A 22397-nucleotide genomic window follows, 5' to 3' on the forward strand; every position below is an offset into this window, starting at 1 on the left:
GAAAAACAGGTGTGATGAATATAGGTGACTGGGAATGAATATCATTTAATTATTTGGTCCTCCCCACAAATGTAACTATGGCAACGTGGACCTTAACAAATTATTGGTCCAAAATGCATTTCCACATAGTTCTCCCTTGTTCAGCCTCCTTCTCTATGTTCTGTGCTGCAGTCATTTGAGTGAAAGTTACCATTGATTCACTACAAAATTACATATTGCAAAAACAAAATGTATGTGCAGCGTGTGGGTGCTAACAATGCACCCATGTCATATGATTGATTATTTAGACTCGGGGGGTCAAACTTATTTTAGTTCTGGGACCACATTCTGACATTATCGCACAATAGCTCCAAGTTGTTCTTTTTATTTTAATGCAAAGAAGTACAAGGGCATTAGGATTTTATAATTGAATAATTGGCCATTTTTGACCACTTTTGGTTTTACCTCTATATTTCATCTTAACATTACATTGCCTTGTTTCATGTCATTCTTTTCGGCACAACCTCACCTGTGTCATTTTACAATTGTTTTGTCTATTTGACAAACTGTATTAACATATTGGACCTAAAACCACACCTCACTCATAAAATCTGAGTAGGGAAAAGTTAGATTTTTCACAGTGACATGTTTAACAAACCATTTTCACAATTTAGAATGCAAATCTAAAGTGTAAATTTCACAAGCTTATGTACACATTTAGCAACAAAGACAACACAACCATCTATAATTTCCATTAAAATCCAGGAAATGCATCACACATTTTTTTTATTTACAACCATTTACAAAACTATCAGGTGTAACAATAAGTAATCTACAAGTCCATTGACACATCATTTACTGATTGGTTACTTTAATACATATAAAAAAAAACTCTTAATTAAAATTAAATGAATCTAGCTGTACAGAAAATTCAGTTTGAAACACTGGGGCCACAGGGCGACAATCTAAATGTTGTAGAGGTCGCAACGAAGCAGGACAATTTCTCTTTCAACACACAGCTCACAAACAAGGGATAGAGAGCCATAACATATAACTTCATGGAAAGAACACCAAGCCACAGACTATGGCGAATTATGTCCCTCGAGTCTGCTACAGTATAACATCAGAAAACAATTGGCGTAGTGGTCATGTGGAGTTCCAACGTAGCCATCACGGCCTTGACAAAATCAATCTTTTTCAGTTTGTATGACCTGCTTGTGTCTCATTATACTGTATTTTAAGTGATGTCCTGGGAGTATACTGTGGATTTAATGTGTTTTGGGGAAAAAAAAAAAAAAAAGAAAAAAACTGGGCAACACACAAATTGCAAAAAGATTTCCCAATTCTTTTTGGGAATTCCTGGAGAAACACAGGGATGCTGGGAAAGAGGAGTGTTGCCAGGTTGTTCTTGAGACAAGGAACAGTAACCGGTCTGAATCATTACGCAACAGCGAATAATCCTGAGGCTTTATGAGTCCCTCTGAAGAGAGACAGAAAAGGGAAAAGTAAAAATAATAATAAAATAATAATGTATATCATTTCGTTTTTAGGAAACACCTGAATGCTGTGTGATTTTCCATAAACTGTGAACCTGTGTGAAAGGATTTGCTGTGTTTGACAAAGAATAAAGATTTATTTTTAATATCAGTACTGGTTCATTTTGTGACACCTTTAGTCACTGGTGGTAGCTGAAAATGAAGAATAGTGGATTTTATTGTGTATTGCTACTATAGTTTTTAAATGTATAAAAAAAAATGTATAGTTTTTAAATTATAGCTTTTATTTTTATATTGCTTCTGAAACAGGAGCTGCCAATCTGTATTTTCTAGCTTTTTTTTTTTTTTTTTTACCAGAAAATGACAATAAAACTTCTTATTGTCAGTTCAAGTCTGAGAGCAGCAAAAGAAGAAGCTACTGTCATTTTAATACAGATCTTTTTTTCTGTGGTTCCATGGGTAATCATCATGAGCTGGACAACAGTAGGACACACTGAAAGGAGCTTCTTCCTTGATCGATCACTCCTTAAAACACTGAAATTCGAAAAAATGACTGTTGTTTTGTTTTGCAGACACATGACATAAGTTAAGTAAGGGCTAAGCTCCCAAAATAAGCACTGCGTTTTCTGTGACTACTTCAAAATAAAAGCAAACTCTGCATCTACAGCATATCCAGATATCTGTTTATCGATTAGCAGAAACTTAATACCTGGCCCGAGAAGACACACTGCTCCGAAGACTTTCCACCATTCCCAAGAAATTATGTTGCCTTTTGGCTAAAAACAGCCCCTCCCTCCTCTTTCTCAAAAATACATTTCTAGGCGCGCATATTTTGTTACATATAGAAATGAGATCGCTGCAGAATGCTGACGGCGAGCGGCGGGCCTGTTTCAGGTTCAGTTTGTAATGATTCTGATTTACTAACGTTGCAGAGTGGTACAATCAACAGTTATTGCATCATTAATTTGCGATTTTGCATGCACACATATTTTGTGAGAACATTTCTACTTACTCCCATGATAGTGACTGATGTATTGTCTTTGCTGTCATACATGTGCCACTTTGAAATGTTCACAGTTTGTATTACAGAAGAGTGTGATTTTCCATATATGCAGCATGCGTACTGAAGTCGGGAATAAAACAGATGTCATATCACCAGCGCCGTGGAATTTCCCAGTCCCACTGATGTAAGCCTGTTCCTGAAAACATGTTTTGTACCTGCTGCATGAGGCAACAGTGGACCACCCTAGTATGAATACTTTTTGCTTTATTTTCCCTTTCACACTTCATTAATTTTTTTCCCTTTTAGATGGATTTGGATCTATTAGGCATCTTGTGCCAAAATACGATACAACTGCACTTCTAAGAAACTGCAGAAAATGTTGATTTGATGTTTAAGGACAAAAAAACGGCCAGTTTGAATGTTCCAATCCTCAGGAATTTCCCACTCCTGGGGCCTTTCCTGAAAGCAGGTGGAGTTAAATGCTGGGACTGATGATGAAACAGTGGCTAAAGTGAGTATAAATAACAGCACCTTCTGAACATTCAACCATCACACAGAAGAACCTAAAGAAGCTGACAGCAGCAACCACAAAGATCAGGAGAAAACTAGTTGATCTAAAGAACATCCAAAGATGAAGATCTTCAGTGTTGCAGTTGCAGTGGCCGTTGTCCTCGCAATTATTTATATTCAAGAGAGTTCTGCCGTCCCAGTCACTGAAGTAAGTGTAACTTGACTTAAAATCATTTAATTAGCTTACTGGCTACAAATGTATTACAAATGTGTTTTCTGCTTTAAACTATTCATTAACAGGAGCTCGAGCTGGAGGAGCCAATGATCCCTGACACTCCTGATGCACATAGTGAGACATTAGTGGACTCCTGGGAGGTATGTTACCTGAGTGAGATAATTCAAATATAAGCTTCTTGGTTTTCTTACAAAGTGACAATGATTCTTTAAACGTAAGAAAAAATAGTGAGAGATGAAGTTGGAGATGATCACTCATGTCTCTTGTCTTTCATACAGACGCTGTATAAGAGCAGACAGAAGCGCGGCTTCAAGTGTCGCTTCTGCTGCGGCTGCTGCAAACGTGGCGTCTGTGGACTCTGCTGCAAATTCTGAAGCAGTGTAGCAGACTGTGCAAGATTTTAAAGTTATAACTGGGTGCTCAGTAATATGACTGCATCATCAAAACTGTATGCTAAATAACTGGTGCTACGTGTATTATCTCAATAAACTTAAATGTCACTATAATGCAGTTTGGAAACATCTTTTTTTATTGGGAATATAAATGACCATGTTAGTTGTAAAAACATTTTCTATAATCTTAAAGCACTCTACAGAACCAAATGTGAGTTTGGGTAAGATGAAAAATACCTCTGCAAGCAACTGGGTAGCTGCTTTAGAGCCATTTTGCCATCAGTATCTTTTACAACAGAGCAGATAGCCAACTTTAAACAGCTCACTTGCAATGCTCAGATTAAATTAATGATGACTGAATCCCATTTAACTGCTTCAGTGGTTGTAGGTGGTTTAGGCTTCTGTGTCAATTTGAAGCTGTAGCTACAGCGACAGCCCAGACCATATGCAGACCCTAAGGCCGTAGCCTGAAATGCACCTCACTGGAAATGTAACTACGCCCCATGGCGACGCAGACTGTGAGAGCTGCGATTGGTCTGCTTGGTAGTAGCATATTTCCACTTTGGTATTTCCAGCTGCTTCTCCACCTCCACAATTAGAAGAAATGTTGAGTGAGGAGGTTCGAAGCTACAAGCATCTGTACGACTCATCTGCGGCAACATTTTGGAAAAAGTTTCAGTCGCCATTGTTGAATGTGAAGCAGGAAATAGAAGCAAAAACTAACCCAAAATGGCAAAAAAGACACAGCACAGACTAGTATTGGGTTGGTGTTTTTTGTTTATTTTGCATTATCAGACTTTATTGTTATTGCAAAGAACATAGCGACACATTAACATATTTGTGACATGGGAAATACATTTCACATATTTTAACATCTCATTATGTTAATAAAAAAATTAATATTTCATATAGAATGTACTGGGTGTTGATAATAACTGAGATACATGTTATGGTACACAAAGATTTCTATTCAAAGTAGCATGTGTCCAATGAGTAAAACAGTCATAGTGTGTGTTACTTGCTTTAGCCTTTATACGGAATTTAGATAAAATGGAAGTTAGTAGTAATATGTGTCATTACAGTTTTGTGCACAAAATGAAGCTCATTTTTGATATGATCGTTTGTCACTATAACGTTCAGTATAAGCAAACTGCGTCTCATAGCTGTACTTCTAAGAAAGCCAGGGCAGAAGGAATGAGTCCATGTTGATTAGAGTATGTGAGGTCAAACCGTGTTCAGCAGGCAAACCTAGAGGATTTCCCAATCTCCTGGAATTTCCCATTCCCAGGGTCACGTAGTGAATAGGGAATGCTGCAAACTCTTTCCTGAAAACAGGTGGAGTTAAAGGCTGGGACTGATGATGAAAAAGTGGCTAAAGTGAGTATAAATAATAGTGGCTGACAGCAGCAGCCACAAAGATCAGGAGAAAACTAGTTGATCTAAAGAACCTCCAAAGATGAAGACCTTAAGTGTTGCAGTTGCAGTGGCCGTTGTCCTCACATTTATTTGTATTCAGGATAGTTCTGCCGTCCCAGTCACTGAAGTAAGTGTAACTTAACTTAAAGTCATTCCATTAGCTTACTGGCTGCAAACAAATTACAAATGTGTTTTCTACTTTAAACTATTCATTAACAGGAGCTCGAGCTGGAGGAGCCAATGATTCGTGACACTCCTGATGCGCATGCAGAGTGGACATCAGTGGACTCCTGGGAGGTATGTTACCTGAGTGAAATACTTCACATATAAGCTTCTAGGTTTTCTTACAAAGTGACACTGATTCTTTAAACGTAAGAATAGAAGAAGAACGTAAGAACGTAAGAATAGTGAGAGATGAAGTTGGAGATGATCACTCATGTCTCTTGTCTTTCACACAGATGCTGCGTAAGAGCGTACAGAAGCGCGTCCACAAGTGTCGCTTGTGCTGCGACTGCTGCAAACGTGGCGTCTGTGGACTCTGCTGCAAATTCTGAAGCAGTGTAGCAGACTGTGCAAGATTTTAAAGTTATAACTGGGTACTTTGTAATATGACTGCATCATCAAAACTGTATGCTAAATAACTGGTGCTACGTGTATTATCTCAATAAACTTAAATGTCACTATAATGCAGTTTGGAAACAGCTTTTTTTGTTGGGATATAAATGACCATGTTAGTTGTAAAAGCATTTTCTATAATCTTAAAGCACTCTACAGAACCAAATGTGAGTTTGGGTAAGACGAAAAATACCTCTGCTAGCAACTGGGTAGCTGCTTTAGAGCCATTTTGCCATCAGTATCTTTTACAACAGAGCAGATAGCCAACTTTAACCAGCTCACTTCACCAATGCCAGCCACTTAGTAGTAAGCAAATATAACTCAACAACGCACAGATGACCTGTATGATAAAGATTTGAGACATGGTAGTTGGTCTGTCTTCCAGGCAAACATTTACAGTAGCAAATGGTCTTGTATTTCTATGACGTCGTTCTACAGCTAGAGATCATTGAACCCTCCGGTTGGCGGAAAACATGCTGACACCTGCTGACCCACAGCCTACCTTTGTCACAAAAACATAAAATTAAATTAATGATGATTGAATCCCATTTAGCTGCTTCAGTGTCAGGGTCCTGATATTGTTCATGGTGGCTCGCGGTTGTAGGTGGTTTAGGCTTCTGTGTCAATTTGAAGCTGCAGCTACGGCAACAGCCCAGACCACATGCAGACCCTAAGGCCGTAGCCTGACATGCACCACCCCGGAAATGTAACTACACCCCTTGGCAATGCAGACTGTGAGAGCTGCGATTGGTCTGCTTGGTAGCAGCATATTTCCACTTCAGTATTTCCGGCTGCTTCTCCACCTCCACAACTTTCGAATTGATTACTTTGGATCAATAAAGCAGAACACACAGAAGAAATATCGCAGACCCTAAGGAGGTTCGAAGCTACAAGCATTTGTACGACTCATCTACGGTAACATTTTGGCAAAAAGTTTCCGTCGCCATTGTTGAATGTGAACAGAAGGAAGTAGAAGGAAAAACTAAATTGCAAAAAAGACACAGCACAGACTAGTATTGGGGTGGCGTTGTTACAGAGCGGGCAAGACTGACGAGTGTACAAGGATAAATGGCTCGCACCGACGTCATCCACATGATTAGGTTACAGCATCTAGTCCCGCAGGGGCATGAATTGCACTTCAAAGTGTAAACACTTACTGGGACCATTGGACAGGCCAGAGCCTTCATTTATGTCATTTGGACAAACACTGCTCTTCCTGCTATGACTGATTATACTTAGGAACAACACTAATGTGCACACAGTGCGAGTAGGATTTTGCTAACTCAAGTTCAGCATGTGAAAGTACAAAAAGTGACAATTCTTCACATACAAGAACATAATTTTTTCATTAATGGCAGCTTGTTAATTTAATTACAGAACATTCTTTAGCTCTTAAAACTGAGGACATCTAAGACACCTACAGAGTTACAAAGCTTTAATAGTACACTGATACATGGAAGTGGAATTTTGTTGCATGCTGCAAAACACTGGGATAATCAGTGATATTGCTAAAGGGCACGGTGCTGCTTTCTGTTCAAAGGAAAACAAATACGACTTCCAGAGATGTGAACCCATTCGTGGCTTGCACATTGCCCTGGTGTTTGAACAATGCAGACACTGTGTTCTTTCACAACGTGGTCTTTCTAATTTAGATAATGGTTAAAAAAATAAAATAAAATAAAATAAAGTGTTTTTTGCATTAAAAGACTTTATTGATGAGATAAATGCAATGAATATAGTGACACATTAACATATATGTGAGGAATAAGTCCATGTTGATTAGAGTCTGTGAGGGCAAACCGTGTTCAGCAGGCAAACCTAGAGGATTTCCCATTCCCACTCCCAGGGTGACATAGTAAATAGGGTATGTTGTCAAGTCTTTCCTGAAAGCAGGTGGAGTTAAATGCTGGGACTGATGATGAAACAGTGGCTAAACGTAGTGTAAATAACAGCACCTTCTGAACATTTAACCATCACACAGAAGAACATAAAGGAGCCGACAGCAGCAGCCACAAAGATCAGGAGAAAACTAGTTGATCTAAAGAACCTCCAAAGATGAAGATCTTCAGTGTTGCAGTTGCAGTGGCTGTTGTCCTCACATTTATTTGTATTCAAGAGAGTTCTGCTGTCCCAGTTGCTGAAGTAAGTGTAACTTGACTCATTCAATTAGCTCACTGGCTGCAAATTTATTACAAATGTGTTTTCTACTTTAAACTATTTATTAACAGGAGCTCGAGCTGGAGGTGCCAATGATCCCTGACACTCCTGATGCACATGGAGAGACATCAGTGGACTCCTGGGAGGTATGTTATCTGAGTGAGATAATTCAAATAAAAGCTTCTAGGTTTCTAACAAAGTGACACAGATTCTTTAAACGTAAAAATAAAACAGTGAGAGATCATGTTGGAGATGGTCACTCATGTCTCTTGTCTTTCACACAGATGTTGTATAAGACCAGACAGAAGCGTGACGACAGGTGTCGCCTCTGCTGCGGCTGCTGCAAACCTGGCATCTGTGGGGTTTGCTGCAGATTCTGAATCTTCCTGTCCCAAAAATATGAAATATAAACCATGTTTGTTTTTCCATGTGACAAAATGACCACTTAATTAATGCAACGTAAAACTGTGTCCATGTGTTTTATGTAAAAGCTGTATTTACTAAAGTGGAGCATCAATAAATACAACTTTAAACAGGTATAAATGCATTGTTTTGTAACAGAATTCAATTTTTTTTTTTTTTATTTATCTTTGACATGTACCCTCCAAGGCACAGAGTGAGACAGTCTTTAGACAGGTGGTAGTAGTGAGATTAAAATTAAAGTAATTAATTTTATTTACAAGCAAAAAAAAACAAAAAACTGATAAAATAAAACAATAAAAATGAATCACCTCAAACATATAGATGGGGCAATGCCAACGCCACATGTTGGCTCATCGGAGAATCTTCCAACAATGGAAAATTTAACATTAAACATTTATCTTTTAAACCCATCTTCCTTCGACTGGATCAAGAGAAAATACAATATAATCCAACTAAATTCAGTCAGAACACCTGCAGTGGCATGTGGTGTGACTTTTTGTATTAACTTTGTATCATTGCATAGTTTTACTACAGATCATTTAATCAAATCCCCACTCCAAGAGCACCTCAATTTCCTGCACCTGTGCATTTATTATTAAATGATTTAATGTCTCTTGCTTGTTTTTCCAAAATAAGTTTCTTAAGGGCAGATGACAAATCATTTGCAAATGTTTTCCTAAAGCTTGTCCGATATGTGTGAAACACAGGTTGCGTGGTATCCCTTGGTTTTGTTTGTGTTTTACCGTATATCATTTTGTTTGTGAAATTGAAATGTTAATTAATAATAGAAAAGAAAACAAGATTTTGCTTTACGAAGAGATTGACCTTGACATGCAACAGCTGTGTGTCTGTACATGCACGTCCAGGTGTCCTGTCAGGGTTTCACTGGAATAACTGATGAGAAAGAAAGTCACATCAGACACGAACAGAAAAACGTAGCAAAGTAGAAGTACTGGACAAAAGGGCTGCCCGATTCTTGAAAAAAATGTGAATCGCGATTTTGTTTTGCTTAGAATTCAGATCACGATTCTTTGGCACGATTTTTTTTTTTACAAAATGTTAATTGCCACTACCACCTTCGCCATCCATTTAACTCTTTTTACCGCCGACTGCTCTCTGCTTCTCTCCCTCACTGTTTCCACACACTCACCTGCACGCTGCCTTCCTCCACTGACGGAATCACATGTAAAGACGTTTTACCATAGATGAGGGAGGAGTCAGCAGCAGTGCTGCCTTTAGGGGCGCTTGAAAAAATCCGGAAAGAAATGGGAGCATTTGCTGGTGATGCCGCCAGTGAAATAAAATGCTTAAGAATCGTTGTGTTTCGAAATGAGATCACATGTATGTGTGAATCGAGAATCGCAATTTTTTAAAAATTTATCGTGCAGCCCTAGTGGACGGTCAAACGTTGCACATAGACAGTGGTTCAGCAGCTCCCCAGTAATCAGAAATGTAAAATGATGCTGGATCACATTATAATACAAATAATCCATTCCACTGGGTTTAACACAATTTTTTTTTTGGTAATGCGACCCTGCCAAATTGCCACATAGCCTGTGTTAAGTTATTCATCGGAGCAACTACATTTAGTTATGATAACCAACCTCAAACAAGCTCATAGGCCTCATTCTGAAACGTTAACTCAGCAGCTAGCATGGCCAGAGTTGATGCACAGGAAGGACACAAATAAGATATTTAAAACAAAATTGCAGGTCTTAATTGTGACTCGTGATGAAATGATAGTAAATAATTTGGATTCAGGAGAGCAACAGATTTGTGAAGCCATTCTATTTGTTGGCCCAGAGTACAGAAACTCAAAAGTACACAAGCAGCATTAAGTAAGGGATTTTGGTTGTTGCACAAGATGTGGGGAAAAAGCAAAAAAATAAACTGACTCTGGACTTTTCAAGGTTGCCCCGGAATACCCGTACAACACCTTATCTTTTGCTGATACAGTTTTTGGCATGCGTAGACAGTTTATATGGCAAAATGACATCATTAGCCAAGAATGCTACTGCAGCAAAACCATTTAGCATGTTTTCTATGTTAGAGGCTCTTTGTTTTGTGTAGCAGAAAAAATGTCCCATGATTGAGTGCAGCAGGGATGAAACCCTCCAACGTCGTCTGCTCTGCTGCTATTGAACTAAATGAATCAGGCCTAAAATGACCAGTGTGGGTTTTAACATCATTATAAATTATAAATCTGCTATGTATGGACTTAATGATTCAAAAAGACGACGGTTCTGGTCGGTGATGTGTATCATTAACTCACACATGTGGAAAACTGGAGTTAAAGCCGTCATCGGACAACCAGTGATCAACAGTGACACCGTCTTAAAGAGTATTTTAGCAGATCTCAGAAAAAGGAAGACCACTGACTCAAAGACACTCAGTCCTCTATCGTGGAATATTTTAAACAAACTTATTTTGCTGTGAATGTTATTTTTAATACTGATTAAGTTGTAAATCTCTCTTGTATGGTATTTATTTTTATATACAGGGAATTTACATATCTAATTTTGTTATATGCATAATATTTGAGCTTGTCAAATTGTGCAATTAAATTGTTGAATAAGAATAAAGTTTTATTTTTTAGAGAGAAAGAAAATATATGATATATGGTATGCTGCATGATAAAACTGCACTTCCAGTATTCATACAAAGCCGAAGTAGATTATAATAATTGCAAGTAATAAAATACAGCTGTACCGGTCAGATGCAATTAAACGAATCCAACATTGTCATTTAATATTGCACAATTAATTCCAAAACAGTGACCGAGTTTATTCACATTGCTTTCAAATCTTGCCTAATTATTTTTTTCCGGACATGAACTGTATTTTCCGTTTGTGGAAAAATATTTAAAAAGCAAAGATGAGTTCATTTGGATTCGGGCATTCCCAGGGTGATCCAGGAAGTAATATGAGGACATCCCTGGAGGCCCGTAGATGCTGCCAGTGATGAGGCAACAGTGATCCAAGCGAGTGTAAATACCAGAATGGTTTACACACTTTAAAAGAGCTGAGAGCAGAAGCCAAAAGAGTCAGTTTAACAAATTAAGTTGTTACAATGAAGGCATGCAGGATTGCGGTTGCACTTGTGCTCACCTTTACGTGCATTCCAAGGAATTCTGCTTTTCCTTTTGCTACTGTAAGAACTTAATTAAACTCCGCTAATTAACTATGCATGCTTTGTTGAAATGCTAAAATGCTGTTGATGTATCGACAGGAGCACGAGATGGAGGAGCCAACGGTCACCGACAACCCAGATGTAGCGTATGAAGACGGACCGGGCACCGACGATTCAGATTCAGCGCAAGAAGAGGCATCAGTGGAAACATGGATGGTAAGTTAAGTCATTTAACTCGAATCTCTTCAAATCTTAATGGTTTCCCCATAAACTGCCATGACGCTTTGAAGATGACAGAATACCAGAGCAGACTGAGTGACTCATGTCTCTCGTTTTTCACACAGCTGCCGTACAACCTCGGGCAGGGGCAATACAAGGGCCCAGTTAGATGCCGGTACTGCTGCGGCTGCTGCGGCCTCGGTGTCTGCGGCGTGTGCTGCAAGTGAGGATTCGTGTGCTCGTGCTTTATTTTTCTTTTGTTAACTTAAAAATTTGTATTCGTCTGTATTTGGTTGCCCTTCACGTGATGACATATTGTATGCATTAGGAGACTATATTGTACTGTCGTCAAACTGACATGTCAGCTTAGGATGGAACAACAGATTCTGAGTCTGTTCTACATTTACAAACGATGATGTGATAAAATAAAAAAGAAAAAAGTATTTAACTTTAACAGCATTCTGACAATATCTGTCATCGCACAGACCCACATCCCGGTGTGTTTAGGAAGTAATATCCTCCACTGGCCTCCAACAAACAACACTTCCAGAGGCTTTAGTTTACTTTCCAAGGGTGGTCTGCTGTCCAAGTGCGAAGCAGGCTCAGCTCTGCGGTGGTTCAGCTGTTATCCAGTACAGTACCGGGAGGTATGGCGTCCAGCCATGGTGGTGTGCACGCTATTGTGTTACTTTCAGCATGGCTGCATCGCGCCTCACAATTATAATGACCGCAAGGGTCAAATAAATGGTGTGGTGTTAAATCGGTGCAGAAATGATTAGACTGACTCAGGCAGATTCTGTGATAGAGTTGTGAACAGTGAACCAACATAAGCAGAGGCCAACATATTGCAAGTGACAGGCCGTACAATGGCCAACCTGTGGTTGCTGTTCGAGCTTGTGTGATTATGATTTAATTACCCTTATACACAGAGAAGTGCATGAACGCTCAGAAACACACACATTTGCTCACACTCACACATGCACAGACTACCAGTCTGGAGCCTGGTGGATTCCTGCTCTGATCCTAGCCTCATGCAGCCTTGCAGGGGGCTGAGCAGTGCAGCGTGCCAGGCCTACCTCACGCCCAGACGGATGCCCGTTGCACGCCCCCATACCAGCTCTTGCCAAACCACACAAGGAGATAGTAAATGACTGCACAGGGTTCTGTTCAGCTTTCTCACACACACACTCACACACAGTATGTGGTTTATTTTATCTGACTCATACCCACATACACACATACGAGACACAATGCAGGCGGGCAGGCAGCAATTAGGGGCCTGTTCATCGGTGAACTGCAGTCTACTACCTCTATAAATCTTGAAGCTGGTTTTTTCAAGAACAAACTTAAATTTTTTGTGTGATAAACAGAAGAACGGAAGACAGGATGTTGCTGCCCTTGGTTGTTTGATTAGTAGACACTATTGAGTGGGTGCCAGAATAATAAACAAAGTCAAGATAAAATGCCCTTTGAATGGACAAGGGAAAAATCTGTACATATGTCAATGGCAGGGAGAAACAATGTTTTAATCTTTTTAAGCATTATGAATTAAACATATAATTGTCAGTTTAATCTATAAGACTGTCAGATCATCATAGAATGTGAAATAAAATTAATTAGAAAGACTGAAAAAAAACAACAACTCAACTACCTAGAGCCAATCCTCTAGATTGAGATAGATATGTTTAAATGTGCCTCGGTGGTATTGGTGACAGTGGTTTAACACAAAACTTGATGGTACCACTTTTAAATAAACAGCAACGTCCCTTAACTTACAAATGTTTGTAATAAAATTCAGACGGGATCATAAAATGAATGTCTCTCACTGCTCAATATTACCAAAATGTTTTTGAAAATATGGTTCCAAAGGGCAGGAGAAAAACTTTGAGGCAATCTGTCAAACAGAAGATCTGATATTTTACTTGATGGACGAACCTGATGAACCTTGATGAGCGCACAACTCTGATGACTCCTCTCAAAACATGTTAGTCAGCGCTTTACTCTGGTCGGCAAACATTTTACACACCCAGATGTTGTATTAACATTGCCTCCAGCCAGAGGGAAATCAGTGCAATATTTTCTGTAATATCTCATTTGACCTCAGTTGATTCAGACTCTAAACCGACAGATTAGTCATCACTTTCTACAGTTAATCACTTAAACCAGCAACAGCGGAGAGCGTAGTGTGAACCAGAAGCTCCACCACAGATCACGCTTCACAGCAAAGCAAAGGCCATGAACCGTTCACACAAACACAAACACACACACATATGCAATCAAGGCTCGGAGCTACTGCCATGAGGTCAAGACCTCCCTTATAGCGGAGTTGATTAAACACGTTTCTACAACCCACACACTGCCCAATAAAATCTGCTGTGCAGAGGGTGATGACTGTGTTGCACTAACTGGGAGCATCATTGACTCCAGTGTTCCAGAGAGCCCAGCCCAGCAAGCAAGTCTGGGGTACAACACCCTACTGCATCGGCTCCACTTCCGCCTACTCGCCATGCCTTGACGGAGCAATCAATCTGGCTCTTTATCAGGAGGATAACAACAGTTTAGACATGTGCAGAGTATATGTATGAATGAACGTTTCTTGCACAGACCCTCCAAGTGGAGGCAAAGGTTGTCTCTGGAGCATGCTGCTGCTGCATAATCCGGCCCTGAATGAAGGCAGAGCGGGGGATAAGCATTCCAGGACAATGAGACCCTCCTTTACCCCCTGCTGTATTCATACTCATTTAAAATCTGCTTATCCAAAATGCAACACTTGGCTGAAGTGAATAGCCCCCCTGGAACCTGCACAGTGCCACTATAGGACAAAATAGAAGCCACAAGTGTCAGCTAGGGCTCAAATACAACCCTTCTGGGCCCTTACATAGCACATTATATCCAGTTCAACTGGTCTTAATGTGCTTTAATAAGACCTGTTTTTGATTAATTCTCCCTTGAAACCGGTAGTAACACAGCTACTAGGCAATGGGCACATATAAAACTGAATGAATGGAGCAGGCCTGCCAAAGAGTCAAGAGGGGGAAATAGGATTCCTAGTGGATTTGTCCTCACCAGCTGGCTCCTGAGCCCAATATAATGGTGTGTGCCCATGGCTCTGAGAGCACCAATAAGAGAAATGTTTGCCCAGTCTGTAATGCGTTTAAGGTGCGCAGTATGATTCAGTTCAGGTCATAAAGCCCTCGCGTGTCACATCCTGAGTGGAAGAACAGAGCTGCTCTGCCTATATTTCCCTTAAGTGAACACGGACAATGAGTTTGTGTTGTGTTTAGATCCCAGTGCGAAAAAAAAAGAGGCAGGTATTCTGGAAAAACCTCCAGCTGAATAAGCCAAAAACTTCTTATTGCACCCTTGGGAAACACCACACAGGTTAGTATAGAAATGTCTGTTCCATTTAATGGATGGTGGTTAAAAAAGCAACAAAAACAAATCCCTAACTGCACCTGCTGCAATGAAGCCTAACTGAAACACTACCATAGCAAGTGACTCATAAATAATCTCCCTTTTTGTCTTCCAGGAATTGAAGCTAGAATATACAGCACATGTTGGACATATATGTCAAATACAGCATGGTGATATACTGTAAATGTGCAAAGTGACCATTAGGACATCAATCTACACTTCTTGTTCTGCAGGTAATGCAGATATACTGTTGATCAACATCCACGCAGCAGCGTAGTACTGCTGCTCCAACTCCGAACCGTTTACAATTTCCGCTTTCGAAAGTTTCTGCAGCAAAGCAAATTACTGTCACAGACAATTAGCTTTTATTGAAGAACATATTTATTTTAGTGATTAACTTGTTACCTAGCAACTTTTGAACGCAGCCAAATCCTGCATTGTGAGTTGACTTTGGATTGCATTGTTGCAATTAGGAGCGAGCTCGGTAATAAAAGTCACCCATTAATGCCACCATTTAGAGGGCTTGTACACACCATGATGTCTAACATATGGCAAACTGGTCCAGAATATTAAGATCTGCTTGTCCATTGACACCAGTATGTTCCTACCCGTTGCTGTTTCTGTCCGTGCCAAGCACCATGGCTAACCCATATGAAGATTAATGATTCCATATTTCCCTCCGACTCAGAGGGCAGGCAATGGCTCATTATACAGTTATTAAAAACAGCAAATTATTACAGCATTTATTATCCCAGGCAATCTTATTTGCTCCGCCAATGTCATAACTTCCACTTCTGCCATCTGCACTGGAACGAATGTGTCACATGTGCCACAACTGCACACCCGCAGTAGGTTACAGTATGGGAACACAGAACGGAGCCCCTCTTATTCTCCGACTGTCTTGAGAGGTACACAGAGTACAGGGCATACAATGGCCTACCAACCTGCTTTAAAAGCACAGATTGCTGTCACTGATCCATACAGTTTCAAGCCCACTGGGTCATTTCCTGTTAGTGGTTTCACTTGTTGTGCCTTTGAAGCAGGCTTTAATAATAGGACCCAACAGAACTAATGAAAATGCTCTCTGTCAGATTAAAAGGGAGCTTCAGTCTCAGCCACCTAACCACATTCAGCACAAACATTAAAACACACACACAGACACAGAGGCAGGCATACACACAGTTTACAGAAGTGGTTTACACTGGGAGGACCAGTCCTTCTGATGTGTGGATGAATGTTAACCCTCTTAAGAACACTGAGAATACCATCAGTGTCCTGATTCGCACAGCGCCAGGAAAAAAAAAACAAGTGGACTAATGTCCGAGTCGGAAAGGTGACGGGAAGAGGCCCATTCATCCAAAATGTGCGATGTGGTTCTTTGTGCCCCGTTCTTTTTTCCATCGCAGACACTGCAACGTGCGCTTTAGTGGTGTTCTTGTGCTTAATGAATCCACTTCAGTGCAGTTCCTCTCCATAAGCCTTTAGGTTTAATCCCCCAGTCTGGAGCAGTGATAGTCTGGCCCAGGGGATGACATCTGTGAATCGTTCATTAACTTGTAACCAGCAGCAGATGTCTTTAAAAACAACTTGCTACATCTACGCCTTATTTCATTCCTTGCAACAGTCATTTTTGCTCCGCTTCATTCACTGGTGGACGAAGCTGCCCGTTCATTGACCTCCCTTGTGGTCCCTTGTTAAAGATTACTTGAAAAGAATGTGCAGTATCTGAGTCACTTTACTTTACTTGTCTATAACATTTTAGACATACATTAAATACTGTATCCATTTGACTTGTCTCCCTTGGCCCAAGTGGCCAAAATAAAATGAAAATCCTCATCAATGGAACTTGACCTTGTGGAGTGATTGTTGTCCTTTTGTTTTAAATTTTCTCGTATGCCATCATAATGTTTTTAAATTGCTAATCGTATAGACATGGCAAGCAATCATTTCACTCTTTTGGATTTGAGCCAAATTAAAATGTAGAGAATGGTTTTACGACTGACTCATCGTTTCCAGTTGGAGGCAGGAGATTCCTAATATGAGAAGCAAGCTAAAGCAGGGAAAGTTAAAACTTGAATAGTGTTTACATACTACCTTCACATTAGGTGGTGTTTCACACCACAAAAAAAAAAAAAAGACGACTATAATGTGGTGAAAGTAGTCGACATCGACTTCACTCATAAAAACACAGTAGAAAGTAATGCTTGGCAGCAATGAGTCTGTTCTTAACTTGAATCTACAGAGGATTTTTATTTTATTTTTTTTACAAGTTTACTGCAGCTTGAACACGGGCTACTGTCAGTAGTAGCCCACGCCAGCACCATAAACACCATCAGTCTGACACTGATATGACTAATCGGCTCAGCAAACTCTCAACTCGACCATAACTTCCGTCTCTCGCATGGTGCATTCACTGACATCAGTGACAAAAAAACACGCTCTACAACCACAGCGACAATGTCAAATAATAGAATACAACAGAACTAAACATAAACACGTGACTTATCAATACTGTGCGCTGCAGATATAGCCTATCCAATTCACACTGTGTATATCTTCTTAATTGTAAGAAATTACATGTTACTGCTGCTTCTGCAAGTCTAATAATTTTGACAACGAAATTCACCATCAAATTGTCTATGTGCAGCCTCCTTACTCTCTATTAGCGGAGCGTTAGGACCGGTCGTTAGCATTAGCGCATGTATTTTCAGATGAGTAGGCTAATAATGCTTTTGTTATATTTCAGTACTTACATGTTTTGCATGTCACGGTAGAGTAGGCTTCATCTTTGGTTTACTATTTCCACACAATAGATGCACCACTGCTTATTTGCTGCAACCATCCACTGGGCTCCTCACCTGTCTCCTTGGGGGCGTCCATGTTGTTATTGTCACGTGATCAGCGACTCGTCGACATAATGACTAATTGACTAGTCGGTACAACCCTGTTTTTAACCTTTCCAGTAGTGTGGTCAACACACTAACCCAGCCATGCGAGGCACATTAACATTTATTGTTAGTTGTATTAAGTTTTCTTAAGTATAGCACAACTGTATAAAAACATTGTTCACACAAATCCAGCTCTAGGTCTGTCTCTGTCTCATTCATATCTTCAAACTTATTGTCACACAAAGGGCATACAGGTATAAAAGCAGTGAAACGAAATTGCAACAACTCACACTGTGCAAATTTGTGTCTGAGAACTAAATAAATAAAAATGAAGAAGAGGTAGAATAGAAATGTCAGCTATTCTAGTACAGAGTTACTGTGCATGGGAGATTTGCCTCTTTATTTTAAAAGTATGGTTGTTGCCTCCTGGCTAAAATGTACTACTGTCTTATACATGGATTACATTATATTCAGATTGATGTGTATTATTTCCATCACATTTATTTCTATTTTTTTGGCTCGTCTGATGACCTCTTACTACTTTTTGTGCTTTTTGCTCCATAGCACAAATCTCACTCGGTGGAGGCGCTAAGCTGTGAAAACAAATAGTTTCCAGTCTAAACTCTAACATGCCACTTTGAACACCTGTGAAAGATGCTCAGGCGCTTAAATCTGCTGTGCATTAGTCCTCGGCATGGATGTGGAGCACATAAAGAGCAGGGTGTTTCAACACTAAAAGTCTCCCTATGGAAATATCATGTGTGATTTTGGGGGTGGTGGGAGGGTGGGGGTTAATCAGAGCAGGAAGACTGTGGTCTCTTTCTCCCGGATGATATATGTGTGACACAGTGTGATTCATGCGCTACTGTGCATCCATATGCTGTCTGGCAAATTTTTGTTCTCTTTTGGGACGGTGATTACACACTGTGGATCGAGGGCTAAATTAGCCGTGACTTGTGTTAAAACCTTTTCTCCTTGCCCGTGCACCAGACCAATATAGCGTAAAGAAGACTTATATGCGTTTATTTGATGTTTTGAAGATCATCAAAGTGACACAAAGTGCGATGTGCATCCCAGAAGGAGGCGATCGCTTGTGTGTTGCGTGATGAAAGATGAGCACCACTGCCAGATACATGGTGTCAGGGTATTACAGTACGACGGCGGAGACGGATGAACCACCAGCGACATGGTAGCGTTCACGAGTGTACGTCATAGCGAATTACAAACCCTTAACAGTGCCGTCATGCTGCTAAGGCCCAGTCGACCGTGTCCAATCCTTTGGCTGGTGGTAGCAGTTGTGTCATGCAGCGGGACATGATGGATTTCACAAATGTTTTTGAAATCACATAATTGGACTCAGAAGTGAGACAAGGGAACGACAGTTTCAGAGTTTAGCCACATATATTATAGCCACAGACAATAATGAAGGGCTTCATCATACAGTCACATGAAATGTATTTTAATAAAACACAATGTACACATATGCAGTCCTATGACCATACATTTGCCGGATCCTAATTAATTAAACCTAGAATATGTCAAAGCATAGTTTTTTATTATTAGTGTTTTTTTTCTTCTTCTTTAAAACATCAAAATCAGTAGATTAGGTCAAATGAATGTTATACAACACACTTGCGTGACAGACAAAAACCTTTTCCACGTGTTAAAGATATGCACTGTTATAAGGAAGTCAAAGAATAATTCAGCATATAAGAGTAACAGTATGAGGCAAAAATTCTCACTGAACAAAAAAAAAAAATAGTACAAAACAGAATTAATAAATAAATCAAATATATACCATATAAATGAAATAGCTATGTGGTGGCTATGTTTATTATTTGTTTTTTAATCATTTTAATCTGTAGCTCGTATTACAACCTTTTTTTTTAATCTCTAAAACAATGGTGAACGAGTCAATACTGAAAATACAGTAATAAGCTTTCATAATTAGATCAACTATGTACATGAGTCGTTTGCCATGCTAGTCGAACAACTAAATTTTCTTCTTTTTTTTCACACTATACAGTTAGAGCATAAAGCGGTCTGAACGTAAACAGTTTGTGCTGAGAATAAAATACTTTGCAACTATGCATGGTAATTAATATTACTCTCAAAAATGTACATAACATAAAGGCCACGCATGGGAACACGCCGTCTCCTTTTCGAAGGAAAGTGAGGGTGGCTTCGACATAAATATAGGAACAAAAAAAACAGTCTCTCTCAGTTCAAGATGCCATTTTCTTGTCCATCGGCATCATTTGCTTCCGCATCCTCCAGCATATTCCGCGAACAGTATAGATTGCCAACTCCCTCACTACCTCACCTACCCACCACCCTCTTTCCTGCTCTCTCCCGCCTCCACAAAACCTCCGGTCGCCCCCTCTTCTTTCATCACCCTGGACGGTTAATGACATTGTTAATGATGGGAAATGAGTTCAGTAATGTCAACTGTAAAGGTCCACAAGGCAAGGTGAGATGTGGGGTTGGGGGAACAGAGGTTGGGAGACACAGCGGGAGGCAGAGGCATGAAAAGCACGTATTATTGTGTTGGTACTGATATTGCGTGTTACACGGCATAATTTTTGTTGAGATATATATATTTTTTTGAGTCGTGGCTGCGTCCTGGTGGGGAGGGCAGAGGATGGGAAGGGCTGTGATTTAGGTGGGGAGGTGGTGGTGGTGGTGGTGGTGGTGGTGCTCGTGATAGTCGTCAGTCAGAATATGGGTGCAGCAGCAGCAGCTAGCAGCTTTGCGTTGGTTCTTTGTTCAATGGGTAGATTCAGTCCTCACTGGCTGGAGCGCGCAGAGGCCAAGTGGTCGCTGTGCTGGTTCTGGGCCCGAAACCTCAGCCTCTGCTTGTTCTTGTTCTTCTTTGGTTCTTTGTTTCGGTGCTTCCCCGAACCACCTGGGAATAAAAAGAGAGGAATCGTTATCTTCTATATTCGGTTTCATTAGCAAATGCAACATGAAGAGGAAGACTACTGACTAGGGGCACAAAATGTTGGCTGAGCGTCATCTACCTGCCTCAATTCCACTTGCATCCCTTTTTTTTTATCTCTAGATCATAGGTCTTCAACAGGGCGCCTGGGATCCCTAGGGGGTCCACAGAGGTACTGCAAGGGGGTTGCAAAATCTTTGGTTGATTGCACATTTTATATATATATATATTTAATTTCCCCCCACAAATTTTAATTTCTTTAAATACACATTAACATGAATCCAACACATTTTAGTAAGGCACAATATATAATGTATATTTTATATTTATTTATTATGTTTGTGGCCACCCTACACTTACATGTATTTGAAATAAAAAACAAAATCTGTATATTATTTGAAAAGTTGCAATTTCAATGCAAAAATGATAATATATTTATAAATAGCAGTAGGCCCAGTTTAATATAGAACTAATGTAGTAGGTAAGTGGTCCCTACTTAATTACTCGATCAGTTTGGGGTCCTTGGTCTGAAAGCAGTTGAAGACCCCTGCTCTAGATTTTTGCTGCTATCCACCAAAATACACAAATGTGTCAGTTGGGTTTCCAACCTACCTCTCTCCCCAGGAAGGGAAGGGTGGGTTGAGGATATAAACCCTAGTTAAGGGTAGGATAAGGTGGAGAAAAAAACAGACACACACACACACAACCTCATGCATGTGGCTCAGACCGAACCACGTAGCAACTACTCAGCTAGTCTTATCTTTAGCATGCCCTCCAGATTGTTATTATTTGTTTAGGGTAGAAAATCCCTGCAGTTCCACACAATTGTGCGTTATAAACCCAATGACCTAGCATTACTATAAATAAATTGTTGGGATAGATTGATGGCTGGTATTCAGTCTGTCTCTACACTTATTCTCAGCATTACTTGTACCTGATCATGTAGCCAGGGCATGTATTACGAAACTCCTGATGGGATGATGCGGCATATTGGTCGGTGCAAAACTTGTGTTGATTTTACTGCACTAAAGCGGCAAGGAGGAGCACAGGCACATGAACTCATTCGTCTTATTTTGGTCAGGACATTTGATTATACTGTCCAAGAAGTTTTGGAAAAAGATGAGGGGGGTTTTTGACTTTCACTAACAGCTTCTTTGAAATAATCAAAGCGTGCTTCGATTACTAATGGCTCATATGGATTCCAAAAAAGATAGTGATGTCTTAGTTATACAAGTTTTGCCAAAAAAAAAAGTTACTTTAGGGAACGTCACAAATCGGGTCTTAGCTTGCGCCAACCCTCAGGACTTAACCTCAGTTTTAAACAAATGTCTGCTCAGCCCAACACTTTTCACTGTCACTGCAACGGCGAGGGGAGATAAGTGTGGGAAGTTGCATAACTGTCTTTCCAAGTTGGAAAGGTCCCCTAGCCCAAGGTTAATACATCCCAGGTTTCACTGGGATGGGCAAAGCATGCTGGGAACTGACTTCCTGCTTTCATGGAAGCTTGTGCGGTGGAGTTTGTGCACCCACGACTCTCTGTGACAGAGAAAACTCTGGCTACCGAACCACAAGGCAACAATCTG

General features: G+C 40.1%; 2 protein-coding genes across 2 annotated transcripts in view; one reads left to right on the top strand and one right to left on the bottom strand.

The window, feature by feature from the left end:
- The first annotated feature begins 11262 nt into the window (after window positions 1–11262).
- On the top strand, window positions 11263–12111 carry LOC125015827 (hepcidin-like). The gene is made up of 3 exons (XM_047597817.1): window positions 11263–11376; window positions 11455–11571; window positions 11700–12111. The coding sequence occupies exons 1-3, from the start codon at window positions 11296–11298 to the stop codon at window positions 11799–11801; spliced, it is 300 nt and encodes a 99-aa protein (XP_047453773.1). The 5' UTR covers window positions 11263–11295; the 3' UTR covers window positions 11802–12111.
- Window positions 12112–19314: 7203 nt separating this feature from the next.
- Window positions 19315–22397, bottom strand: part of rspo2 (R-spondin 2) — a 56977-nt gene continuing 53894 nt past the window's right edge. Inside the window, exon 7 of the mRNA XM_047597635.1 lies at window positions 19315–20781. Within this exon, the coding sequence (XP_047453591.1) occupies window positions 20663–20781 (119 nt within the window). The 3' untranslated portion in view covers window positions 19315–20662. The remainder of the gene's footprint in view (window positions 20782–22397) is intronic.

The sequence above is a fragment of the Mugil cephalus genome, chromosome 11, assembly GCF_022458985.1.
Source record: "Mugil cephalus isolate CIBA_MC_2020 chromosome 11, CIBA_Mcephalus_1.1, whole genome shotgun sequence".
Classification (NCBI taxonomy): Eukaryota; Metazoa; Chordata; class Actinopteri; order Mugiliformes; family Mugilidae; genus Mugil; species Mugil cephalus.

Coding starts and splice junctions, on each gene's coding strand:
- LOC125015827 (XM_047597817.1), top strand. CDS start 11,296: ATGAAGGCATGCAGGATTGCGGTTGCACTTGTGCTCACCTTTACGTGC. Junction 11,377..11,454: donor CTGCTTTTCCTTTTGCTACT/GTAAGAACTTAA, acceptor ATGTATCGACAG/GAGCACGAGATGGAGGAGCC. Junction 11,572..11,699: donor CATCAGTGGAAACATGGATG/GTAAGTTAAGTC, acceptor TTTTTCACACAG/CTGCCGTACAACCTCGGGCA.